The sequence below is a fragment of the Penicillium robsamsonii genome (assembly GCF_028829455.1).
Source record: "Penicillium robsamsonii strain IBT 29466 chromosome Unknown utg000001l_segment0_segment0, whole genome shotgun sequence".
Classification (NCBI taxonomy): domain Eukaryota; kingdom Fungi; phylum Ascomycota; class Eurotiomycetes; order Eurotiales; family Aspergillaceae; genus Penicillium; species Penicillium robsamsonii.
In genome coordinates this window covers 5,809,979-5,831,999 of record NW_026643219.1, presented here as the reverse complement: position 1 = coordinate 5,831,999, position 22,021 = coordinate 5,809,979, and the positions used below count along the sequence as shown (strand labels likewise).

Genomic DNA, 22,021 nt, shown 5'->3' with positions numbered 1-22,021 from the left:
TATGGTATCAAACCGAGACAAGGGATGGCTAGACAGTTTGAGCAACCCCGAGTGTCCAGCATTTGGCGTTGATCCTAAACCCAGTGGTGAAATGAAACCAGAAGGGCGAGAGGGATATCGTGAAGCCCATGAAAAGCTTCTTGAGCTACAGGGAGTCGGGCCCAAAGTATCAGACTGTGTCAGTTTAATGGGCCTAGGTTGGGGAGAGTCCGTGCCGGTTGATACTCATGGTGAGTTCTCTCGATAATACCTCCGACTTATCTCTAATCATTTACGACAGTGTGGCAAATCGCACAGCGAGACTACCGATTTGGAAAAAGCTCCAATAAGAACTTGAACAAGACGACTTATGATGCCGTTGCCAATCACTTCCGCAAGCTTTGGGGCAAAGAAGCTGGATGGGCTCATAGTGTGCTTTTCACTGCGGACCTGCGGACCTTCGCAGACAAACTTGCTGCAACCAAGAAGGTTGATGTGAAAGTGAAAGATGAAGAGTCTGATGTCAAGATCGAGACGAAAGTGACAACAGCTCTTTCTTTGAACGTTCCTAAGGAGGAAGGCGTGGAGCAAGACGTTGATGTGAAAGTCAAGGTCGAGGATATAGATGATGCCAAGAAGCCCAGCGGCAGGAAGCGTAAGGGAGCCGAGAACGTTGTTTCGACGGCTCAAACAACAGAGACACGGAGAGTGTCCAAGCGACTTAGGCGCTGAGTCTGCTAGGGACGATAACTATTCTGACTACTACTATTCCGTATATCACAGAAAGAATCTGTACATATTGTACTACAACGTTGCAAAGCAATCAGACTATAGAGGCGCGAATATACAATGGAGAATTGGGTCTAGTGCGATAAATATGTGCATTTGTATTTAATAATATTAGCTATACCAACATCAAGACCTATAACCGTAATTAGTATAACGGTCAAACAACTCAAAACATAAGACTTGAAGTTGAAAAAAGTAGATCAGAAGTCCAGGTAGATCATCGAGCTAGCATCCGAAAACACTAACTCTGACATAAGAGGTACCAGAAAATAAAGTATAACAAATGCGTTGTATCATCATGTGGGAGGGTTGGAGATTGAGCAAAAAGAGCTGGAACTGACCTTATATTGACGATGTCAAGGTGATGAAAGGTGTGTCGACTGTGAATACTTCAACTTGCACTCGAGATGATCCAGAAAACATCGATTCCAGTCAAGTCAAGTGCAAAATTGAGATTATTGGTTGTTGAGGTTGAAACAAGATAAAAAGAGAAACAAGATGAAGTTTTATCGACGAAAAGAAATAAGCGAAGTTCATCACGTGACCCCACACAGGCCCCATCTTTCCCGTCCACACTTACACCCTCACACCTCTTGATTTTCGATCTTTCATCCACGCCGACAACCGACCAGATTTCCTCCGCCGGACACATCACCAATCCAAAATGGGTCGTCTTCACTCCAAGGGCAAGGGCATCGCCTCTTCCGCCATCCCCTACTCTCGCACCGCCCCCGCGTGGCTCAAGACCACCCCCGACCAGGTTGTTGACCACATCTGCAAGCTGGCCAAGAAGGGTGCCACTCCTTCCCAGATCGGTGTTGTCCTCCGTGACTCCCACGGTGTTGCCCAGGTCAAGATTGTTACTGGTATGGAAATCCGGCGAAACCACGATATGAATTTGAGGATCGAAAATTTCTAACTATTTCGCGCAGGTAACAAGATCCTCCGTATCTTGAAGTCCAGCGGTACGACTCCCTCCGCCCATATAATTACATCCATCGGGTGAAGAGATCGAACAATTTGTGTGAACAGACTTTTCTTGGTTCGGTAAAAGAATCGTCAAGTCTCGAAGTGCAAAATGCTCATCTCTCTCCCCGATAACTGGTCGCAGAAATGCATCAGCAATTAAGCCTCTGCTTGGTCAAGAACATCTAGACTGACAGAGAGATTTTGGAATACAGGCCTCGCTCCCGAACTCCCCGAGGACCTTTACTTCCTGATCAAGAAGGTAAACCTTTTTTTTTCTCCCTCTTGTCTCCACACGTGCAGATTATGCTAATGTCAAAATCATCCAGGCCGTCGCTGTCCGCAAGCACCTTGAGCGTAACCGCAAGGACAAGGACTCCAAGTTCCGCCTGATTCTCATCGAGTCCCGCATCCACCGTCTGTCTCGTTACTACAAGACCGTCGGTGTCCTGCCCCCCACCTGGCGCTACGAGAGCGCCACTGCCTCCACCCTTGTCGCATAAGCGCATTTTGGGAGGATGAGTGGTTGACGGAGGGAACCCATCGGATCGTCGTGATCGTCGTATCTGGAGGGTATATCTTCTGCTAGATACAACAAAAAAGATTACGATCATTTGATACCCTGTTCATGAATGCTCTAGACTCCATGGTAGCTGTAGGTTTGACTAGTAGGTGCCCACATAGGTAATTTTAAAACATCAATGATCGCCAGCCAGGTCAATATAAAGCGGGTACTCGAAGTATATTGAATCTAGTCCCAACCGTATACACTATGCATGTACCTAGTAACTGGCCTATGTTGTACGACTTTAAACATGTTGAAGAGAGTCCATGTATACGTTAGGCATCACACTCGGCTCTAACCTCCCTCGCGACGGCGTTACAAAGCTCAACTTTGACACCAGCCGCCAACAAGATATGAATCCAAAGACGCTGAGTATCACTCAACCGATCATTCTCCGACTTAACCTCAGCGAACATTACCGTCCTCGTCTCATGATTCCAGAGAAACAGGTCCGGTATTCCCCCACCGCGCTGCTGATACTCCTGCGCCATGACCTTGCAGATGGTAGCAAGTGCCTCTCCCCGGAAACACTGCACAATCTCAACCAAGTCATTTAAATCGAAAGACCAGTCAAGCCCAACAGCACAGGGCTGCGTCTCCGCCTCACGAGCATGGATCTCACGAACGATCCGCTCCGCATCCCCATTCGTGATCCCAACCAGTCGGTGATTGATCTCCGATGCACGAGACGGGTAGAAGACATCAGTGTGGAGATCGAGCGGACACGTCTGATACGCAGTCTGGAAGACATTCGGTACGTATGTGAATAAGATATCGTAAAAGAGGTAGGCGAACTGTATTGAAAATCAGAAATCGGCTCAATTTTCGGGATATTCCAATGCTGCTTTGTATTGGGGTAAGACCCACCAGCGTCCGCACAATCCCCCCCCTCAGAGTGATACCCTTTCCATCCATGATCACGGTACCAGCTCAGACACATACTCTCCACCCTGCACTCGCCGCCCTCTCTCTCATCAACCCAAACGGTCGCCTTCCCCTTCCGCGGAGCATCACCCGTATCGATACGGATACCCTCAATTGTCCGCTCAGCCGGTTTTCCTAGTATGACATGTCCGAAATCATGCTGCTCGCGCTTCACAACCCGAAGCGCCTTTTCCAGCTTCGTGATCCGCTTCTGCAAGTCATAATGAAAGATTAGATGACACAGCGGGTCTTCCAGACCCGCCTCGCACGTCCGCAGCGCAAGTCTCTTCCAATGCTTGCGCTGGGCTTCTTCGCTACGTCCCTCTGAAGGCGTAAACGCCCACATATAGTGTTCTTCTAGGAGTGCCTTGCGCTGATACCACGCACCACGCCGCGCTGCGTGGAAGAGACGTTGAGCAAGAAGTTCCTCTAACACCTCGTGCTCACGTTTATGCTCCTTGAACCGCCCGAGCGGGTTGAGACTCTTGTGGATGACTCTTGTGAGTACCCATGCCGGCGAGAATCGGCGTAGATAAGCACCTTCGCCGCTTTCGTAGATGCTGTCTTCTTTCTTTTGCTCTTGCTCGACTAGCTCTTTCCATCGGGGATGGGATTTGTTAGCAAGGTCGATGATCTGTTGGAGGGAGCCTGTCGTGACTGGACCATTGGATTCGAGGATGTTGTCGATGGCGAATTGGGTTTGTATCGCTGATTCGAATTCCAGTAGCGCTTCTCTGGAGGAGAATATAGAATTCGAGCGACAGACGATATATTCAGGGAAGTTTCTTTTGGTCATTTTCGCTAGGATGATTGTTGTAAGGGACTTTTCGGTCCACTCCGTGGAACGATAGAATACTAGGTGCACTCGCTCGAAGAGAGCGCGAGGCACTGGGGAGATCCTGATGCATCCACCCGTGTAATCCAATATCTTTTGGGTGAAGTGTCCGTCTCTGTTGTTCGTATCTTTGAGTCCTGTTTGGGTCTGGCTCGTTTCGCAAAGAGCTGCCAGCAGCTCTTTCTTGCTCTTGCCCTGGACCTTGGCCTCCTTTGCAAAGACCTTGAGTTCTTCCAGCAATAGAAGTGATGAAGCCTCTTCCAGCGTTGTGATCGCTTCTATGCCTTCCGCAAATCTGAACGTATTTCCAAGTTCTGAATCGGGTAGGTTCCGGTCCCGCTGTAGGTCCTCGGCAACAGAGAATAAATCCGAGATATCGGTGTAGTAGTTCAAACGGTTGATACGGTGCCAGGCAGAGGTCTTACGGAGGAACAATCGAACATAACTGGTCAAAGATTAGTTTCAACCACAGTCCAACACGTTCTACAGGAAGACATACAGATACTGGGATTCGTAGGACAACCCCCGCCACTGCGTAAAGATTTCCATTTCAGCCTCGTTAAAGAGATGCGATTCCTCATCCAGGACAGTTTCCAGTGCCAGGTTGAATGCATCCACATAGATGGAGCTTTTGCCTTTCTGCCAGACACCATCTCGTAGCCTCACATGTAATCCCAGCTCGGCGTCATTCTGCGACGTCTCATACTCCTCGATTACATCCTCGTTGGTCTTGATCGTAGGGAGGGAAGTCTCGAGTTCTGTTTGGCTGTTGGAAATCATCCCTATATCATCCATAGCCGGGTTCTCCCCCGCCGTGACCGAAGGACTCGGGCTCGGTGGTTTAATGTCTGCGTCTGTACTAGAATCCTCATTTTCAAAAGTCCGTCGACGTTTCGTGGGACGCTGCGTCTCCCAGAAGTTCAACAAGGACATGATCTCTCGTGGCCATGGATACAATTAGTCCTAGCGACTCGAGTCTCCGAGTATAAGCAGACACGAACGACGTGTCTCGCGAACAGGTTTGGATCACGAGATCACGTGCCACATGTAACTCTATTAAGCTGTTTGTCCTGTTTGCATATGACATAGACAAAGAGCCACAGCAAAACAAGAGAAAAGGAACTAAACAAAGACGCTCTGAAGAAAGAAAAAAAAAAGAAGAAGAAACACCATCTGAATACCATTTGAAAAGACCCTAAGTGCAATAACTAGATATAAAAATGGCCCTGGCCCTACCAGTAAGCCCCAGCTCTCTCTCCCTCACAGATCGACCTCCGAGCTCCACAGCTTCCGCTCCGCCAGCATTCGCCGATTCCACTCTCGCGACTTCCCACTTCCCAAAGATACATCCAGGGCCCCGATTAACCTGTTCAGCCTCCCACCCTCGCAATCTTAGATCCACCCACCTCCTCGGCTCCTATACCCACATCCCAACCAAAACCTACATCCACAATGGGCGAAACAAACGGCGCGGGCTCCGGCACGCCGCTTGGCGATTTGAGCAATATCTCTGCGGGCCAGGTTCGCCCCGGTGGCGCCCCAGCGCGTGTCTATCTCAATGAGAAGGTCGTGCCGTATCTACTTGATGGGATGAAGTCTGTTGCGCGTGAACAGTGAGTGGAGATGGCTTGCTTTTCTATACTTGTCTGCTGGATGGATTTACTTATCTTTTTTTGCTTTTTTGCGCCAGGCCTGCCAATCCTCTCCGTGTGCTCGGCGAGTTCTTGCTTCAGAAGAGTAATGAAGTGGAGGGTGAGACTAAGAAGGAGTCGGAGTAGAAGGATTTCTTGGGCGTTTGGTGTTTGATTGACTGTTCTGGTGTTATTTTTACTTTTTTCCCTTGTTTTTTTTTTATGAAAGCATTGATAGCTTTGGTTTGAAAAGCCTGTGAGTGTACTTTGATGTACACTAAGACGTTCACCATTTGATACCCCGATCAATGTCTATACCTGTCTTGTCAGTAGGGTCTGAAGGATAGCAGAAAAGAAAGATAGTGAGAATGACTTCTCAAAAAGCAAAGTAGCAGTTATTTACCTAGGAGATTAGAGTATATCAAATCATCTACAGATTGAGCTTTTCAGTGCGCGTATTCTACATTTTGCGGTTGATTATTTTCATCCTTCTAGGACGCTAAGGGGGAAATCATCTAAAAAAGTGATATCTTAATATCTTGAATAGAACATCCCTAATACCATCTCATATACGTTGGGTTACTCAAGCGTCAACCTTTGAAGGACAAAGCGCCACATAAGTGGGCGACTATACCCCCTAGTGTGACAGTATATACAAAGAGCAGCAAGACTGGGAGACCATGTTACAGAAATGCCTTATTGGTTCGAGTATATATTCTTTGATAAAGAGGCGAGTCTCTATGGATCAAAGAAATCCACACAGCCCTGGATGTTACCACTCAAAATGGGATCTTGGGATGCCCACAATCTTCCAGGTACTGTCTCATGCTGGAGCTCTATATTAGCCAAGCTAAGCTCCTGCAGTGGGTGCATTGCATATTCCAAAGATGAAAGCCGATATATATTTTAGTAAGCTTGGAGATTCCTGAATAATATATAAGTACAAAGTCCTACCCAACCAAATATTCGGGAAGAACAAATGAGTCCAAAAGAATTTCAAAAAACCTAGATAGGTTAGCGAAACACATCTCACCTTTGGCATTGATCTCCAAATAGATTAATGCGAGGTTTAAAGGTTGAGACTACAAGCGCAAAGTCGACGGCTTTGAAGGCGAATGGTTCATTCAGTTGTTTAGAGAAGTCGAATACAAATCGAGCCGTTACTGGAGATGGTGTAGAGGTGAAGTTGTAGCTGTGTGACGAATTTGTTGACCATGAGATAACCGAATTACAGCGATAATTTTCTGTCCCTTTGCCGCTAGTTTTTTTTTTCTCCCGAAGTTGCGTCGCGAATAGACATGAAAGAGACGACAACCGAAGTGTGAAGTTGCCGAGTCGTGGCGCTCCGTTTTTCTTTTTCTTAAAAATCGTCGAGCCGAAACAAACAAAGACAGCGACGCCCCGTGGCCCGTCGCCCAAATCCCGCATTAAAACAATCCCAGAAACAAAGAAAAAGAGGGAGGAAGTGGGCAAGTTGGTGAAACGTGGGTACCAGGAACCAGGAGACATCAAAGGCCAGTCTCTGTTCTGGTTAGAAAACAAGGGGAGGCACTTTACCTGCCAGCGTACCGATCCTCGCCGCCGCCAGGAGCACCACCGGTGCTGCTGCGGGCTTGGCCTTCATAGGAACGTCCACCACCACCAGCGTAGGGGTCGCGGGCCTCACGGGGAGGGCCAGCAGCGTCGAAGCTAGGAGGGTTGGCATCACGATCGTAGTAGCCACCACCGCCGCCACCGCTGCCGCGAGATTCCTCACCACCTCCACGACGCTCATCACGGCTGTAACGATCATCACGGCCACCACCGTAGCGGTCACCGCCACCGCGGTACGCATAGTCGTCGCGCGATTCACGGCGGCCACCATACTCACGGCCACCACCACCACCACCACCGGCGTAGTCACGACGGCCATAGTCACGTCCGTAGTCACGGCCATAATCACGGCGATCATTGTAAGAGTCGTAGCGACCGTAGCGGGAGTAGTCATCATCGCGACGACGCCAGCCGCCACCGGAGGGGCCACGACGATCATCGTAACGGTCACGACGGGGACCACCACGACCACCGCCACCAGGACCACCAGGGGGACCAGGGCCATCTGAAGAAAGGAAATGTAAGCTTACGCAAGGCGCAAGGGAAAGGGGCGGCGTAACTTACCACGCTTGGGAGGACCGAAGTACTTTCCGGGGGTAGGGGTACGAGGACGAGCACGGCGAGCCTTCTCGATACTCAAGGTGCGACCTTCAATGACCTCACCCTGGAGACCCTCCTTGGCGGCATCAGCCTGCTCGGCGGTGACCATGTTCACGAAACCGAATCCACGGGATTCCTTGGTGTGAGGGTCAAGCATGATAGAACAGTTATCGACATCGCCGTACTTTTCGAACAGACGCGAAATGTCGGACTCGGTCAGGCGCGGGTGAATACCAGTAACAAAGAGGTTGGAGCCTGAGTTGATGGCACCTTCATCTTCTTCCTCGATAGGCTTGCGAGCCAGAGGAGCTCTGTAGGCTTATTAGCTTTGAATATATATAACAGATCAGACAAATACATACCTGTCATCAGAGCGGCCATTGGGGGAGCGGCTGCGAGCACGGTCGCGGTCGGCTCGAGGCTCATCGCGAGGAGAGGCGCTGCGCTCGCGATCATAGCGAGGCTCGTCTATTGAAAAACGGTAAATATTTTCAAGCGCATCGAAATAATTCTAAAACACATACCCGCGTAGCGGCTTGAATCGTTGTCGTAGTCCGCCATGATGAAAGGACTGAAGATGTAGTAGGTTGGAAGAAGGAAGAAAGAGAAGTTGGAAAGCTGATAAGAACGCTAAGCACCGGGAACTCTGCACACCCGAGGAATCAGGCAGCTGTGCAAACTGCGTGGAATTTAGTTAGCGAATTTAATGAATTTAGCGAATTAGGTGAATTGGAAGTTTTAAAGAACAAATCAGAGATTTCTTTTTCCTTTTGAAAATGCTTTATGCAGGGGGAAAAGCCTCTATGACAAACGGCGATGCCAAGACCGAAGTAATTGCCATATTAAAGCTTTATGAGCTATAGAACTGCACTAATACAAAACTACACTGAAATTAAACGCTAAAATCAAAATCATGAGCCCCATACGAAATCATGTCCACAATCATCGTGAGCCTCGCAAACGTCGAGTTCGACGGGTATTCTGTTGTGAAGCAACCGGGGCGCTAGTAGTCTCGCTCTTCAGCTCTCCATCGTCAACCAAGTCCTTCAAGCCTTCGAGTTCATCCTCATCTAGTTCACTGAGTTCTTCACTCATTCCACGCATGACATCTCGTCCAGTCCACCGTTCTTCGTGAATAGTTGTACCGACAGGGTCAAATGGCTGCATGTACCACTGAATGCCACCCATAGCCAAAGGCAGCTGCTGGTCTTGCTCGGTCAAGACAGGCGTTGGATGTCTATAGTAGGTGGGGGCACTCTTTATGGGTCCTTCAGTAGGAGGTAGCTCTTCCGCCCCAGATGCTCCGGGGTGTTGCTCATCTGTAGGCTGGGCTTCCGATGGAGCCTCTGTGGCAGGATGTGTTCCTTCGACTCCTTCCATCGCATCGGGGTGACCAGGCAGCTCAATATCACCTTCTGGCTCGACGGAATCACCATTGCGTGACATCACACTGTGATCAAGAATCACATCAAGCTCCTTCAACTCCTTCTCGAATGGTTTCCGGTTGAGCTCGCTCTCTTTCCTGATCGCATCCTCTAGGGAAGGCTGGATGACTTTGATTATCCGTTTCGCCGATTTTCTCTTCTCACGTTGCTCCAGGCTGAGCTCCGGGGCGCGACCACTGATCTGCGCTTGGAGTTCCGCGGTGTCGCCAGCGGGCCCCACCCCGATTTCTGAGGTGAAAAGACTGGCCAAGTCGGCAGAGAAGGTAGCAACAGACGGATAGAATCGTTCGTTGAGCCTCTTTCGTATTGACATCAAGCCTGCTGCAAACACACCCTTTCCATCGAGGCTGGAATAAAGTCAGTATGAGTGTTAACAAAATAGGAGTATATCTTACAGTTGAGCTTTCTCAAAGATGGGCCACAGCAATGGGAACGTCGGGAAGTAGACCAGATCGACGATGTTACGGAGCATCTCTGCATCCTTCAACTTCTCTTTCTCACGTTTCTTCACCTCGTCGCATAGCATTCTCAATCGGTCGAGATCCTTGTACAGTCGCTCACCAAACTCAATGCGACGCTCCAGACGTTTGTGCCCGGGAACACCCATTGCGACATAGTCTCTTCGTGTCATCTCCATAGATGAGAAGGTCTCCAGCTGCAACTGGAGTCGCTTGAGCAATGCTGCTCCACGTCGCGCCTCTCGTTTCAATGTCCAATATTTGGATGCATCCTCAGCATATTGTTTCCTTTGGCGGACGGTAAATCGCCCAAGAGAAGCAATCACCGAGTTTAATACAACCTGGGGGATAACTGGGGCACCGGAGGGTAGCTTCCAGATTGTTCTGGGAACACGTTTCCGTTTATTGCCGCCTACTGTTAAGGTAATGCGAGGGGTAAGGGTGCGATCATCTTCTCCTCCGTCACTGGGGTGCGCCGGGCCCATCGAGAGTGCCGCAGCTTGGCTGTCGCCCCATCGTCTACCTTGCATGGTATTGCGGTAATACTCGATGGCATCGGCAGTTGCGGAATCAGTGCCATGCTCCAACCGCCAGTCAGGAGGAACATGCTTGTCGCAGAAAGCCTTGAGAAGGTGGGAGTCCATAAGACCATGGCCAATCTTCATCTTTAGATAAAGTTGAGCTCTGCGTGCACATGAGACATGGAAGGCGACAAAGCAATTCTTGTTACTGCATTGAATCGATGCGCCCATCCGCTGTTTGCAGATGTAGCAATTCAACTTCCAGCGGCTGCGTGGGACCTTTTCGACATCGGTCACTGGCTCCATAAGAGAGGGATTACCAATTGAAACTTCAGGGATCCAGAAAGAGCAGAGTAGATGAGCCCATTTGGATGAGGTTGTTTGTTTGAATGCACCCTCAGTGTTGGGGCAGAAAATACAATTAGTGGCTCCTCTCCCTAGCAACTGGCACTTACGGCAAAGCCACTGGCCTTCTGGAATGAAAGGAACACCATAACACTCCTGATGCACTGCAAGGTCGCAACCGTCGCAGAAAACAATTGCATTCGAGTTTTCACAATCGCCATCATCACAGATAGCACATTTGCTGTCTTGTTCTTCGCCAGGTCCAGCAGTCTCGCCATTGACCGCAGCTGCAGAGCTAGAGCGAAGACGTCCGGTCTGTGGGGGTTTGGGATTCGGCTTGGGAATGCGCTTCTCAAGGGCGTGCCACTCTCTCTCGATTTTAGTCATGGTAATCTCAAACACAGCGGGCTTGATAGGTTCAAGCTGATCTTCACGGCGCTTGGCGTTGTATTCTTCCAACCACTTTTCATCCTGCTCATCCATGTCATATTCGACACGTCCAATTGTAGTGTTAACGTCTCCATCTGTCATGGCAGGCTGAATCACATCAAGGTCATCTTCTTGGGTGCCTTCCGTCATTCGAATAAATCGCCGGTCGTGGCGGAGGAAGAGATCACTCTCCTGGTATCCCACGTTTGCCATAGTCCGGTCGACATAGTTTTGATGGCCGACACCATTCTTCTCATAGAATGTGAAAGGGTCACGCAGTCTGAACGACGGCTTGGGGAGGGTTAGTTTCTCCCGGGGGTTGGGGCCCGGGGGCGGTATGATCTTTTGTCCTTGCTGGGCAAGAAGCGCATTAAGGATGGCTTCAGGGCGACGAGGTGGACGACCAGGCCTCCGTTTGATTGGGATTGGGGTAGCCAGTTCGCCTGATATAATAACTGGTGATCCTGAATGATCTGAGACTGTCGCACCAGCCAGTGACTCCAGGCTTAAGATAGGAGCAGAGCGATCTGGGGCATCAACCTCTTCAGAGGTGAAGACAGCGATTTTGCCATCAATGTCCAAGTCAGGATGGAACTCTTCCCACCCGCGTTCTTCGCGTGGCTTGTATCCATCACCTTGTTGAAGAGCAAGAGCGGCGGCCGTAGAAGATGTGAACCGACCGCGGGTTTGGTTCTTATCACGCCTTGGACGCGACATAGAGGGTGGTGTTGTTGGCATAATGGGAGGTGGCGGTGGAGGGGCTAGGAATGGTTGGTCCATCTCACGGGGTGGACGGCCTCGAGCACTTGCGGAGTGGCGTCGGGGAGCGCTAGTTTTCTTGGGAGTTCTTTGGGTTTCGGCGGCGGCGGCAGCAGCAGCAGCAGCAGCAGCAGTATCGAAGTCGATGAATCTTCCTCCTCCTCCAGGGCCACCTGGAACGTACTTTCGCTTTTTTGAAGGAGGGCCGTCAGGGGAATCGAAAGGGACGCTGTTGGATGATTTGAGGGAAGACCTAGGTTTATTGCGTGATGGACGACCAGAGATTGAATGTCTGACCGTCGGTGCCATAGTTTGAGAAAGAGCGTTCGGGGGTGTATGTTGGTCGCTGGGGATGGTGATTGTTAATCGGACGGCGTCAGGTCGCGTTCAGAGGCCGACTCAGGCGGGGCCTCGGGAAATATCAAAGCCGCAAGTCTCAAGTCATGCGACGGCAAACTAGAAACGAATGGACACAATGGACGCAAAGGACGCCAGAGCCCGTGGAAGCTGCAAGGCGCGATGAGGTGTTTGGTTATCTGGTCAAGGCGGAGACGCCCGAGCTGGCTGGGCCTGTTGGCCTGAGGCGCCAAGCTAGACTTTAAGCAACTCCGCAGCTTGACATAGGGACATGACATCCACAGCTGTTTCTGACAAGCTATTTACGACTTTATTCCTTCGATCGAGCTTTGTTTTTCTTTCACTTTTGGCTTAGATTCACAATATGAGCGGTTCTAGCGACAACAGGTACGCGTTATCCACGTCAAAACACCACGCGCTTCAGCTTCGCTAACTGGTATTCCTAAGATGGCGGGGTGGACCTAGTCGCCAGGCGTCGCAGCGCAACTCGAACAACCGTGAGAAAACAGGAGGACAGGGAAGCGCACGCGATAATAATGCTGCTTGGGGCGCATCCAATCCTCCGCAGGAACAGCATGTCCCTGTACGGGGCTTCAACACCGCAGAGGTTAAGAACACTCTGAAGCGTATGTATATGCACCTAATCTGCAAGTACAAGGGCTGATCAATCTTCTCTAATACAGCAGGGCCTAATGGTACGTCTTATCTCCACCTCCATATCTACTCAAGCCTAACCTATGCGCCATTGATACAGAAACCAAGTTGTCGACGCCCTACAAACCTCAATCTAAAGACGGTCCTACCCAACGATCTACTGCCTGGGGTGCCAAGGGTACAGTCTCCCTTCAGTCGCAACATTCTCTTGAACAATTGAACAAACAATAACCATATATACAGCGCAAAACATGGCGAACGGGAAAGACTTCTTCCTAGAGCTTCGAAAACAGATTGCTTCGCTGCAACGAAGCGGCCCCCCTGTGGGCGGCTGATCATGACGGTTACGACTTCATTATCTCAAAGTACTTGCATTGCACAGTCGGTCGGTAGCGAGTTTGGTTCGTTTTCATGGGTTGCAACGGCGCATCTTCGATACCCTACTGTGGAGGATGGATGGGTGATGAGTGCACTCGGAGGTTACATAACATCGGCGTCTCTGATGATTCTGGGTCTTACATGTCCATAATGCACTATGGCTCCTGCTTTTCAAAATTTATTCATTACAATTTATGCGCTGCATTAGAAAATCCGTAGTAATGAGATTGTATTATTTTACATGCGCTATTGTACACAGAGGGTATGTCACTAATATACAAGCAGGTAGCTACCCAACTGAAATCATCACTCCTGGATCCAGCCTCCTGGGCCAAGGATACCACCATCATCAGCTTTCGGGTCAAGGGTCCATTTCCGCAGAGGACGACAGCTGAGCTCGGATCGGAAGCCAGCTTCGAACATCTCAATACCGGCCCACCCAATCATGGCCGCATTGTCGGTACACAAATATGGAGGTGGAGCAACGATCTTGATATTGCCAAAGCCGCGCACTTCCAAGAATGAAGTGAGCACTTTCATGAGGAACTGGTTGGCGGCAACACCACCACTGACAACGAGAGTCTTGATATCGTTTTTGCCATTATTGTGCGGTCGCAGAGTCTCCAGCGCGATAACAGTGCGCGAAGCAAGGTGCTCAAAACAGACGCGCATGGCTTCCCGGCCTAGGTCGATACGCTCTGGATGCGACATCTTAATATTCGTACTGTTACTCTGAACAACTTTCCCAACCATGCTCGCAATTGAAGAAAAGCTGAACTGCATGATCCGCGTATTCGCGAATGGAGTCGTAAGAGACCAGCCCCAATCGCTTACACGCTTTGTTATTTCTTTACCTCGAGTTTCCGGTGGCGTATAATCCGCGAAATCGGCCTTGCCGTTAGGGAAGACGAATTGCTCCAGACTCTTGCCGTACATGGTATTTTTAGCTTCCTGAAGCAAAGAATCTGGTAGGATATCTCGTGCGGATTTATCGAGTGCTTCTCCAATAGCTATGTCTTCGCTTGTAGCGAGAATACTATGGTCTGTGAGACCTTTGGAATGAACCAAAGTCGTATGGCCTCCGGAGACAAGAATCGACAGGAAAGGGAATTCTGGGGTCATTGCGGGTGGGTCGACAGGCTTGGCTTCATTTTCCAGGCATGATACAAGACCCGGTGTCAAAAGATGTGCCTGCATGTGATGCACTCCGACCATGGGGATCTGCCATGCAACCGAAAGCGCTTTTCCAGTATCGAGGCCAACGGACAGATTGGACCGCATCCCAGGACCTCTTGTGGCGGATATGAAATCAGGCAGGCGGCGACGAGACCCATCTGCCATTTTGAGTCCATCGCCGGTTTTTGACTCCGGTAGGTAATTAAGGGCTTTCTGTACAAGGGTTGCGAGGTTGTCTTGGTGGGATTCGAGGGCGATAATAGGGTGAATTCCGCGATGCGCGCGCGTGTCGGCCGTGACATTCTCAAGGAAATGGATCTTGGCTGCGTTTCTGGAGTCTTTCTTTGTTTTCTCAACGATAGCTATTGATGTATCGTCACTGTTGTAGGTAGCCAATTAGTTGAGTGGCTTTTTTTCGGGCAGGCGTTTACTTCCGCTTACCATGATGTTTCAATTGCCAACGTGAGCAAGCCACGGCGGGAGGTCAAGCATCTCTTCGCTTTTAGCGCCGATCTGCGAAAAGTCGCAGCTGGTGTCACTAAGAATAACATTGGTAAGATGCTTGACATACGACCGGCGACAGGGGCGAAAAAGATCGGACGCGCACGGGCCGGAGAAGCCCTCAATTGGAGCCCTAAAACAGGTACCAAAACAGCAATCTATAGTGATCTACTCCGGACGGAGTACAGAGTACTGTCGCAAAGACTACTACTACCTATAAATCTTGAATTTACTCGCTATTGAAACCGGGTGTCAAAATAGGGCCGAGGGGACCGTTGTATTTGCAATAACGAATGACTAGGTTAAAACATTTATACTCAAAAATCAAAGTCATCAATCCAGCTCCCATCATAAAGTCATAAATGTATTGTTCCTCCAAAACATTGATACATGATTTTCCTTCCAAGAGCAGACAGAACGTGCAGTGTGCATCAAATGCTGAGTCAGTCCAGATGAATGATACTGACAAGTTCTAGGCCAGCGAAAAGCACGAGAAGCAGTATAATCACCCAGAGAACCATCGAGAGACAGGCTAGGTGGACACTTTAATGTGCCGTTTTGTCTTTTCCAGGAATTCGCCGTGCAGCTTGAGGATGTCCATTGCCGGGCGTGCTAGGTGTGCGGTTTGAGGTGATCGCCAAGAGACCCGGGGTGCAGGGCATGGCATCATTGGAAAAGTAAGATATAAACCCCGAGTCATTCAGAAGCACCTGGTCACTCTCCATTACCCCAGCCGTGGACGGTCATTAGTGGTACAGATCTCGAACTTCATTCACTGTCGGACCGTCCATCGCCGCTCTTCTCGTGACATCTTCATGTGCTTCCCGTAATACTCATCTGGGTTCTCAATAGGCGTCACACAGTGGACGGTTGGCGTTACTTGGAATTGTATACGCTTGTCAACAGTGGCAGGTCGCGAGGACGACTGCTTCTTGAGGATGCTCTTCGATGAGCAAGAGTTTGTGTATGAATAGCTTGGGACTTGCAGTGAGGAAAATCTCATGCTTGACGGACTCGCTGCGGAAATTGGCGAGACAGGTGTGCGAGGAAGAGTACTTGGTGACTTGAGGGATAGTGTTGGCCGAGGAGCATTCTGCACAGCAGAGATGCTCAGGGACAGCTTTGGCTTGACGACACGGGCGGTATACATTGTGACGGATGAACAGTCCACGATAGTTGTAAAAGGATGTTATTGGGGTTTTGTTCACAGGGAAGCTTTGATCAACAAAGATATCCGAGGAGGCAAGGAGAGAAACAAATTATTGACGTAAGTGGTAGGTAAGGAGTTGAAGAAACTTGGGCCAGCCAAAATTGAAGCGCACGAAAATAGAGGCAAAAATAGAAAAATAGGAAAATCTTAAAAAACAATATCTAAAAATCCAGTCTCCTGGGGGACAGATGGGGGCGGCTATATACTGAGGGCTTGAGAGGGTGAGAGGGGAACTTCTCTAAGCGCCCACCCCATGCACGACGGTGCACAAATAACCACCGTCACACTGGAGTTTCTAACTTGGGAAAGCTTCCGTCCCATCCAGCCAATTAGAATCCCTCAGGATTGGACTCCCTGTCTAGTGTAATGTGACGGATGATAGGATTCGATGGGGGACACATCCATATGCCCTGCAGCCAACTGCACCGAGAACCACACCGTTTTTCTGTCTATTTGATTCGAAACTCTCGTCCAACTATCAATGGGCGAAGAAGATCGCACTTACATCAAGTGGATTCCCACATTATTGGGTGATATCCCCGCATTATCACAGTGACGAGCAGCGGCCGTGAAAGCTGATTGGTTTGAATATCAAATTTGGAAGATCGTCAGTACTATAATTAGATATCGCATGAGGTGAATGCCGGTATCAACTATTTTTACTCTTTAAGATTGGGCGGAGCGATGAATAATCTCTATCCTTGACATACTTCCTAGACCAAAGCTACAGACTCTGTACGGAGTACGGAATAGTAAATGTAGCTATAGCACAGTTGGTCACATTTTGTTGGGACTTTTTGGGGTGGGGGGTCAATTGGCCTCTACTCCATCCAGGATAATGCTCACGTAGGCTACATTCCTAGTGACATTATTTCCTCATTTCTAAACCGAGCACGTATGCTGTATGATGTACATAATGCTTGACATTTATGCTATTTATAGAAAGAGTTCTAACATCGACGGCGCATAATTGACACACACACACGGAGTTCTTACACACATTTACTTCATTGGGACAATGCCAGGGGAGAGTATTTGAACTTTATGAAACGAGCGACTAGCTCTATCCAAGTATTTGGACCTGTGACTGGACCCTGAACCGTAAGGAAGACATCAGAAGCAGACATGCAGGACATGAGACAAACATGCGCGGGAGACACAGAAAACTTGGAATAGCATACTGACTCGAGATCCTATGAGATAAGTGGGATTTTATAGCACCCTACCGGGGCTCGGGGTAGGCTGAGATGTCCATAGCTGGGTGGGAGTATTCCTGCTCGCCGGGGTGGCTGGGGCTTAGGGGGCTTCGGAATAGGCTGATGCTTGGTTAGCTTATTAGCATTTGTTAATATAGAAAGGAAAGCTAAAGTGCTAGGCTGTTTAGGCTCTTGGCTTGGGATATCGAGCTATGATGGGCGTTGTGTGTTATGATAAATCTTAAGAGGGAGAGACGGGCTGATATGGATATTACAATTCACTCTTCGAGATTATAGATACACTATCTTTGTTCCTTTTATGAGATAAACTCGCATGAAAGAAGTCATAATGTCCATTGTATAGAAGCTTTTTGTCCTATGTTCATTCACAAGGTGTAAGGTGCGGGGCCTGACGGCGTTCGTCGGTGGTCTAGCCAAAATATTTTGGGAGGAGAGTGACGTCCCGGATGGCACCAACTTGTTGCATGCATGGCACATGATGTTCGATATTAGCCATATCGCCTTGATCGTTTCAAGAAGCTGGGCTGACACGGCGGGCTTCGGTAAGTCGCTGCGGCTCGGGCCACGCGCAATGGCTGCAAGCACGGGGGATGATGGCTATGTCCATTCAACCAGTCGGTCCGGTCTGACAAATGCTCGATCGAGGACCTCTGGCAGTGTTCCAAAAACTAGTCCGTTTCGCAAGGCGTGGATGAGAAGCCAACGGACGGGACAAATATACCAGTTTTCAGCATCGCTCAGCAGTCTCAGAGAGTGGTAATGAAACAGGATATAGAGAAATTCCAGGTTAAAGTCGTTTTCACAAATAAGCCTCTCCCTGCTTTCTTCTCACTGTCTACCTACGTATAAAACCGAGAAGGGGGAGAGAAAATATCTTAATAGAAATCTAAAAGACCACTGAAAAGACATCACAATGCCGCATAAGCGGTCAACTATAGGAATAATATCATAAAACATCTATAGGGCTGAGTCTACCTTTGTACTCCGCACACACGTGTATGATAAGATCTTATTGACCCACTGATAAAAGGAGTCCATCATTTCCAAGTTATCGCTCAAAGGGGAATTTGAGCTCACATGTATGCATAATTTAGTGCCAGTGAGATCAATTCTTTTTATACTATGCTAGGGTTCTCATTGTTTATAGCAACGAATGTCTTCATAGAATCACTCTTGAATTCTTCTAGTGTTTCTATCTTTTGAGTAACTAGCAATTATTCCGGGTATACATTGATTCTACCTTTTACAGCCCTCGGGTCCATGGATAGTTCTACCGGGTGTAATAACACTTGCTGGGATAAGGATGTTCTAGTCACAAAATGGGTAGGTTATTTTATCTCTTTCATATAATAGATCGTCCACATATGTCCGGAGTACGTACAACATACATGTGAATCTTGGAAACTACCCCATATTATTAATAGCGCTAGGTAATGTCGGCCTGGCTCCTGGTGAATTATTTCTGGAGCTTTAAAGGCTTGAGCCCAAACGGGCGCTCATACACCACTATCCACCGTACTGTATATAGTCTCCAACTCTACAATTGAGTCTTTTGGAAGCTCTAGAACCGTGCACTTTGTAAGAATAGAAAGTTGAAACGGTTAAATGCCAATATAAAGTGCGGAGAAGGAGTATCCCGGAACATAACTTCCGGAGTTAAGCCGAGTGAGTCAGGCTTGAAATAAGAGGGGAAGATATCAAATTGGCCAATTGAAACGAATCTCTCCAAATTCTTCGCACTGACTCCGCACCGAACTCGGAGATCCTTTTCGTGTTTGTCTTTTTCCAAACGCTCACCGGTTCCGAAGCCATGTGACACGTTCAACCTCCGGTTTCTTCCTCCTTGGGGCTTTTTCAAAGTCGCCCACTGTCTGTATTTTTCTTTTTTTTTTTTTTGTGCCTCTGGTTCAGGTCCCCTATTATAACCGTAGTGGCACACGTATATCATTCCCAAGGACTGGGAAAAGAGTTCTCGAATAAGAAGCAGTACCAGGCTAGAGACCCTTGGATATACATCTAAGTAATCTAGGCACAGGGCTATGTGAGATCGGTGAGAGACTCTGATTCGGTCCGATCCCGGGTAAATAACGCCATAATGAAAAGCCAAAAAAAATTCAACGTGGCGGGTGCGTAACATATCTTAGAAAATATAGAAAATATTAATTCTATCTATTATCTATTCTAATATCTAATATTATATATTATCGTGAAGAACAGAAGCAGCCCCAAACTAGAAAAGTGGGCACCGTTTATATTATCAAAACACTTTTTTTATTGACTCAATCCGCCCCTTCTCCACTCCCTCGACCCCTTCCTTCCCCCAGTTTTCTCTTTTGTGGGTTTCCTTTTTCCTTTCTTGTGTACTCAAAAGTCAACTTGCATATACACCATGGCTAGTGTAAAGGAAGCCGTGAAGGAATCCCTTCTGGGAAGCACAGAGTCGCCTCAGCTGTCCCACCAATCGCGTTCGAACTTTCTCCGTCACGCGCAAAAAGACGAGAATGGCGAGCTCTTCATGAACGAGGAGAACTTCATTAATGCCGTGGCACCTAAACAGGAAGACTATGTAAGTGTCAGTAGGACAAAGGTACTGATCGCAATGGCTGATTTGGTTTCCTCCCAATAGCACAAGATTAAGCGCGAACAATATGGCATCCTTTTCAATGTCGCAGACCGACGGAGAGCTGGCAAGCTGAATATTACCGACTGGGCCTCCTTCGAAAACCTTCTCGCGAAGCCCGATGCCGAGTACGAGATCGCCTTCCGTCTCTTCGACTTCGATGGCACCGGTAGTGTCAAGTTCGAGACCATGCAGGGACTGTACAACATGAACAAGAGTACCGAAAGCATCCCCTTTGATTGGAACTCGGAATGGGCATCGCTGTACGGAGGCCGCTCCAAGTCTCGTCATGATATGACCTACCCCCAATTCGCCCAGATGCTGCGCGGCTTGCAGGGTGAGCGCATCCGTCAAGCGTTCCACATCTTCGACAAGGATGGTGATGGATTCATCCAGCCCGAGGACTTCCAGCGTATTATCCTTGAGACCTCAAAACACAAGCTGTCCGATCACGTCCTCGAGAACCTCCCCACCCTGTGTAACATTTCAACCAGCAACCACATCTCTTACGCCACTGTCCGTGCTTTCCAGAATGTCATGCGTGAGATGGATATCATTGATATGGTGGTCCGCGAAGCAACAAAGAAAAGCACCGATGGCAAGATCACTCGGGCCGACTTCCTGGACGAGGCCGCTCGCGTCACCCGTTTCTCCCAGTTTACACCCATGGAGGCCGATATTCTGTTCCACTTTGCTGGTCTGGATGCGCCTTCGGGACGTCTCTCGCAGAAAGATTTCGCCAAAGTCATCGATGCTTCGTGGCGTATTCCCGTGGCCGCTGTAAACCAGGCCTTGTCCACTGGACACGAAGTTGCCGAGAAGACTAAGAGTGTGCTTCACGGCGTTCTGGAGTCTGCACACCACTTTGCTTTGGGTAGTATTGCTGGTGCTTTCGGTGCTTTCATGGTCTACCCCATTGATTTGGTCAAGACCCGTCTGCAGAACCAGCGTTCGTCTCGCCCCGGCGAGAGACTGTACAATAACTCCCTCGATTGTGCTAGAAAGGTTATCCGCAACGAGGGTTTCACTGGACTCTACTCTGGTGTTATTCCTCAGTTGATTGGTGTGGCGCCTGAAAAGGCTATCAAGCTGACTGTGAACGATCTCGTTCGTGGCTACTTCACAGACAAGGAAACTAACAGGATCAAGTACGCCCAAGAGGTTATTGCTGGTGGAACTGCGGGTGCTTGTCAAGTTGTCTTCACAAACCCCCTTGAGATTGTGAAGATTCGCCTGCAGGTCCAGGGTGAAATCGCAAAGAACGTTGAGGGTACCCCTCGCCGCTCAGCCCTCTGGATTGTCAAGAACCTGGGTTTGATGGGTCTGTACAAGGGAGCCAGTGCCTGTCTCCTTCGCGACGTCCCCTTCTCGGCCATCTACTTCCCCACATACGCACACTTGAAGTCCGACTTCTTCGGCGAATCCCCCACCAACAAGCTCGGCGTTGTCCAGCTCCTCACCGCCGGTGCCATCGCCGGTATGCCTGCCGCCTACCTCACCACACCCTGCGACGTCATCAAAACCCGTCTGCAGGTTGAAGCCCGCAAGGGTGACACCAAGTACACCGGTCTACGCCACTGTGCTTCCACCGTCTGGAAAGAAGAGGGTCTAGCCGCCTTCTTCAAGGGTGGTCCCGCCCGTATCATGCGTTCTTCACCTCAGTTCGGTTTCACCTTGGCCGCCTACGAGGTCTTACAGAAGAACTTCCCCATGCCCGGTGAGGGCGACGCCATTACACCCACTGGCCACGTCGAGCCTAGTGTCGGCGGACAGGGCGCCAAGGCACCTCTGCCTTACCTCCGGTCAAGGAACGCGCTGAAGCTCATCCTTGATCTGGACCAGAACATTGGCCGGGTGCAGGTCCCACGGCCTGAGAACTGGCCCAAGTTCCTGCAGGGCTCGAAGTAAGGTTGCTGTTACATAGTGAACCTGTCAGTTCTGTTGTTTCTTCATTTCCTTTTTTTTTTACTAGCGATATGTTTCTCATTTCTCATTTGGTCAAGGCCTATCTTTCCTTCGATTTAGCATGAGATCCTTCTCACATTTCTTTCGGATTCTTTTCATGTCAG

The 22,021-nt window shown here is 49.2% G+C and overlaps 9 protein-coding genes across 9 annotated transcripts; 5 read left to right on the top strand and 4 right to left on the bottom strand.

Moving 5' to 3' along the window:
- Nucleotide 1: 1 nt before the first annotated feature.
- On the top strand, nucleotides 2-711 carry N7447_002267 (8-oxoguanine glycosylase OGG1; the record flags this gene model as incomplete). Its single annotated transcript, XM_057226542.1, has 2 exons — nucleotides 2-230; nucleotides 281-711. 2 exons carry the CDS (start codon nucleotides 2-4, stop codon nucleotides 709-711), a joined length of 660 nt encoding a protein of 219 aa, XP_057090558.1.
- A 721-nt stretch (nucleotides 712-1,432) lies between these two features.
- Nucleotides 1,433-2,237, top strand: N7447_002266 (40S ribosomal protein uS15; the record flags this gene model as incomplete). Its single annotated transcript, XM_057226541.1, has 4 exons — nucleotides 1,433-1,634; nucleotides 1,701-1,733; nucleotides 1,950-1,996; nucleotides 2,064-2,237. The coding sequence occupies 4 exons, from the start codon at nucleotides 1,433-1,435 to the stop codon at nucleotides 2,235-2,237; spliced, it is 456 nt and encodes a 151-aa protein (XP_057090557.1).
- A 337-nt stretch (nucleotides 2,238-2,574) lies between these two features.
- On the bottom strand, nucleotides 2,575-4,991 carry N7447_002265 (fanconi-associated nuclease 1; the record flags this gene model as incomplete). Its single annotated transcript, XM_057226540.1, has 3 exons — nucleotides 2,575-3,093; nucleotides 3,249-4,503; nucleotides 4,558-4,991. The coding sequence occupies 3 exons, from the start codon at nucleotides 4,989-4,991 to the stop codon at nucleotides 2,575-2,577; spliced, it is 2,208 nt and encodes a 735-aa protein (XP_057090556.1).
- A 287-nt stretch (nucleotides 4,992-5,278) lies between these two features.
- On the top strand, nucleotides 5,279-5,836 carry N7447_002264 (DPY30/SDC1 family protein; the record flags this gene model as incomplete). Its single annotated transcript, XM_057226539.1, has 3 exons — nucleotides 5,279-5,296; nucleotides 5,433-5,671; nucleotides 5,749-5,836. The coding sequence occupies 3 exons, from the start codon at nucleotides 5,279-5,281 to the stop codon at nucleotides 5,834-5,836; spliced, it is 345 nt and encodes a 114-aa protein (XP_057090555.1).
- Nucleotides 5,837-7,242: 1,406 nt separating this feature from the next.
- Nucleotides 7,243-8,443, bottom strand: N7447_002263 (RNA recognition motif domain-containing protein; the record flags this gene model as incomplete). Its single annotated transcript, XM_057226538.1, has 4 exons — nucleotides 7,243-7,787; nucleotides 7,847-8,193; nucleotides 8,245-8,350; nucleotides 8,407-8,443. The coding sequence occupies 4 exons, from the start codon at nucleotides 8,441-8,443 to the stop codon at nucleotides 7,243-7,245; spliced, it is 1,035 nt and encodes a 344-aa protein (XP_057090554.1).
- A 381-nt stretch (nucleotides 8,444-8,824) lies between these two features.
- Nucleotides 8,825-12,148, bottom strand: N7447_002262 (putative PHD finger domain protein; the record flags this gene model as incomplete). Its single annotated transcript, XM_057226537.1, has 2 exons — nucleotides 8,825-9,674; nucleotides 9,723-12,148. 2 exons carry the CDS (start codon nucleotides 12,146-12,148, stop codon nucleotides 8,825-8,827), a joined length of 3,276 nt encoding a protein of 1,091 aa, XP_057090553.1.
- A 412-nt stretch (nucleotides 12,149-12,560) lies between these two features.
- N7447_002261 (uncharacterized protein) lies at nucleotides 12,561-13,185 on the top strand (the record flags this gene model as incomplete). Its single annotated transcript, XM_057226536.1, has 5 exons — nucleotides 12,561-12,583; nucleotides 12,644-12,822; nucleotides 12,880-12,891; nucleotides 12,951-13,028; nucleotides 13,094-13,185. The coding sequence occupies 5 exons, from the start codon at nucleotides 12,561-12,563 to the stop codon at nucleotides 13,183-13,185; spliced, it is 384 nt and encodes a 127-aa protein (XP_057090552.1).
- Nucleotides 13,186-13,534: 349 nt separating this feature from the next.
- Nucleotides 13,535-16,055, bottom strand: N7447_002260 (N(6)-L-threonylcarbamoyladenine synthase family protein; the record flags this gene model as incomplete). Its single annotated transcript, XM_057226535.1, has 4 exons — nucleotides 13,535-14,783; nucleotides 14,846-14,917; nucleotides 14,976-15,038; nucleotides 15,682-16,055. 4 exons carry the CDS (start codon nucleotides 16,053-16,055, stop codon nucleotides 13,535-13,537), a joined length of 1,758 nt encoding a protein of 585 aa, XP_057090551.1.
- A 3,666-nt stretch (nucleotides 16,056-19,721) lies between these two features.
- On the top strand, nucleotides 19,722-21,860 carry N7447_002259 (citrin; the record flags this gene model as incomplete). The annotated part of the gene is made up of 2 exons (XM_057226534.1): nucleotides 19,722-19,898; nucleotides 19,959-21,860. The coding sequence occupies 2 exons, from the start codon at nucleotides 19,722-19,724 to the stop codon at nucleotides 21,858-21,860; spliced, it is 2,079 nt and encodes a 692-aa protein (XP_057090550.1).
- Nucleotides 21,861-22,021: the final 161 nt, after the last annotated feature.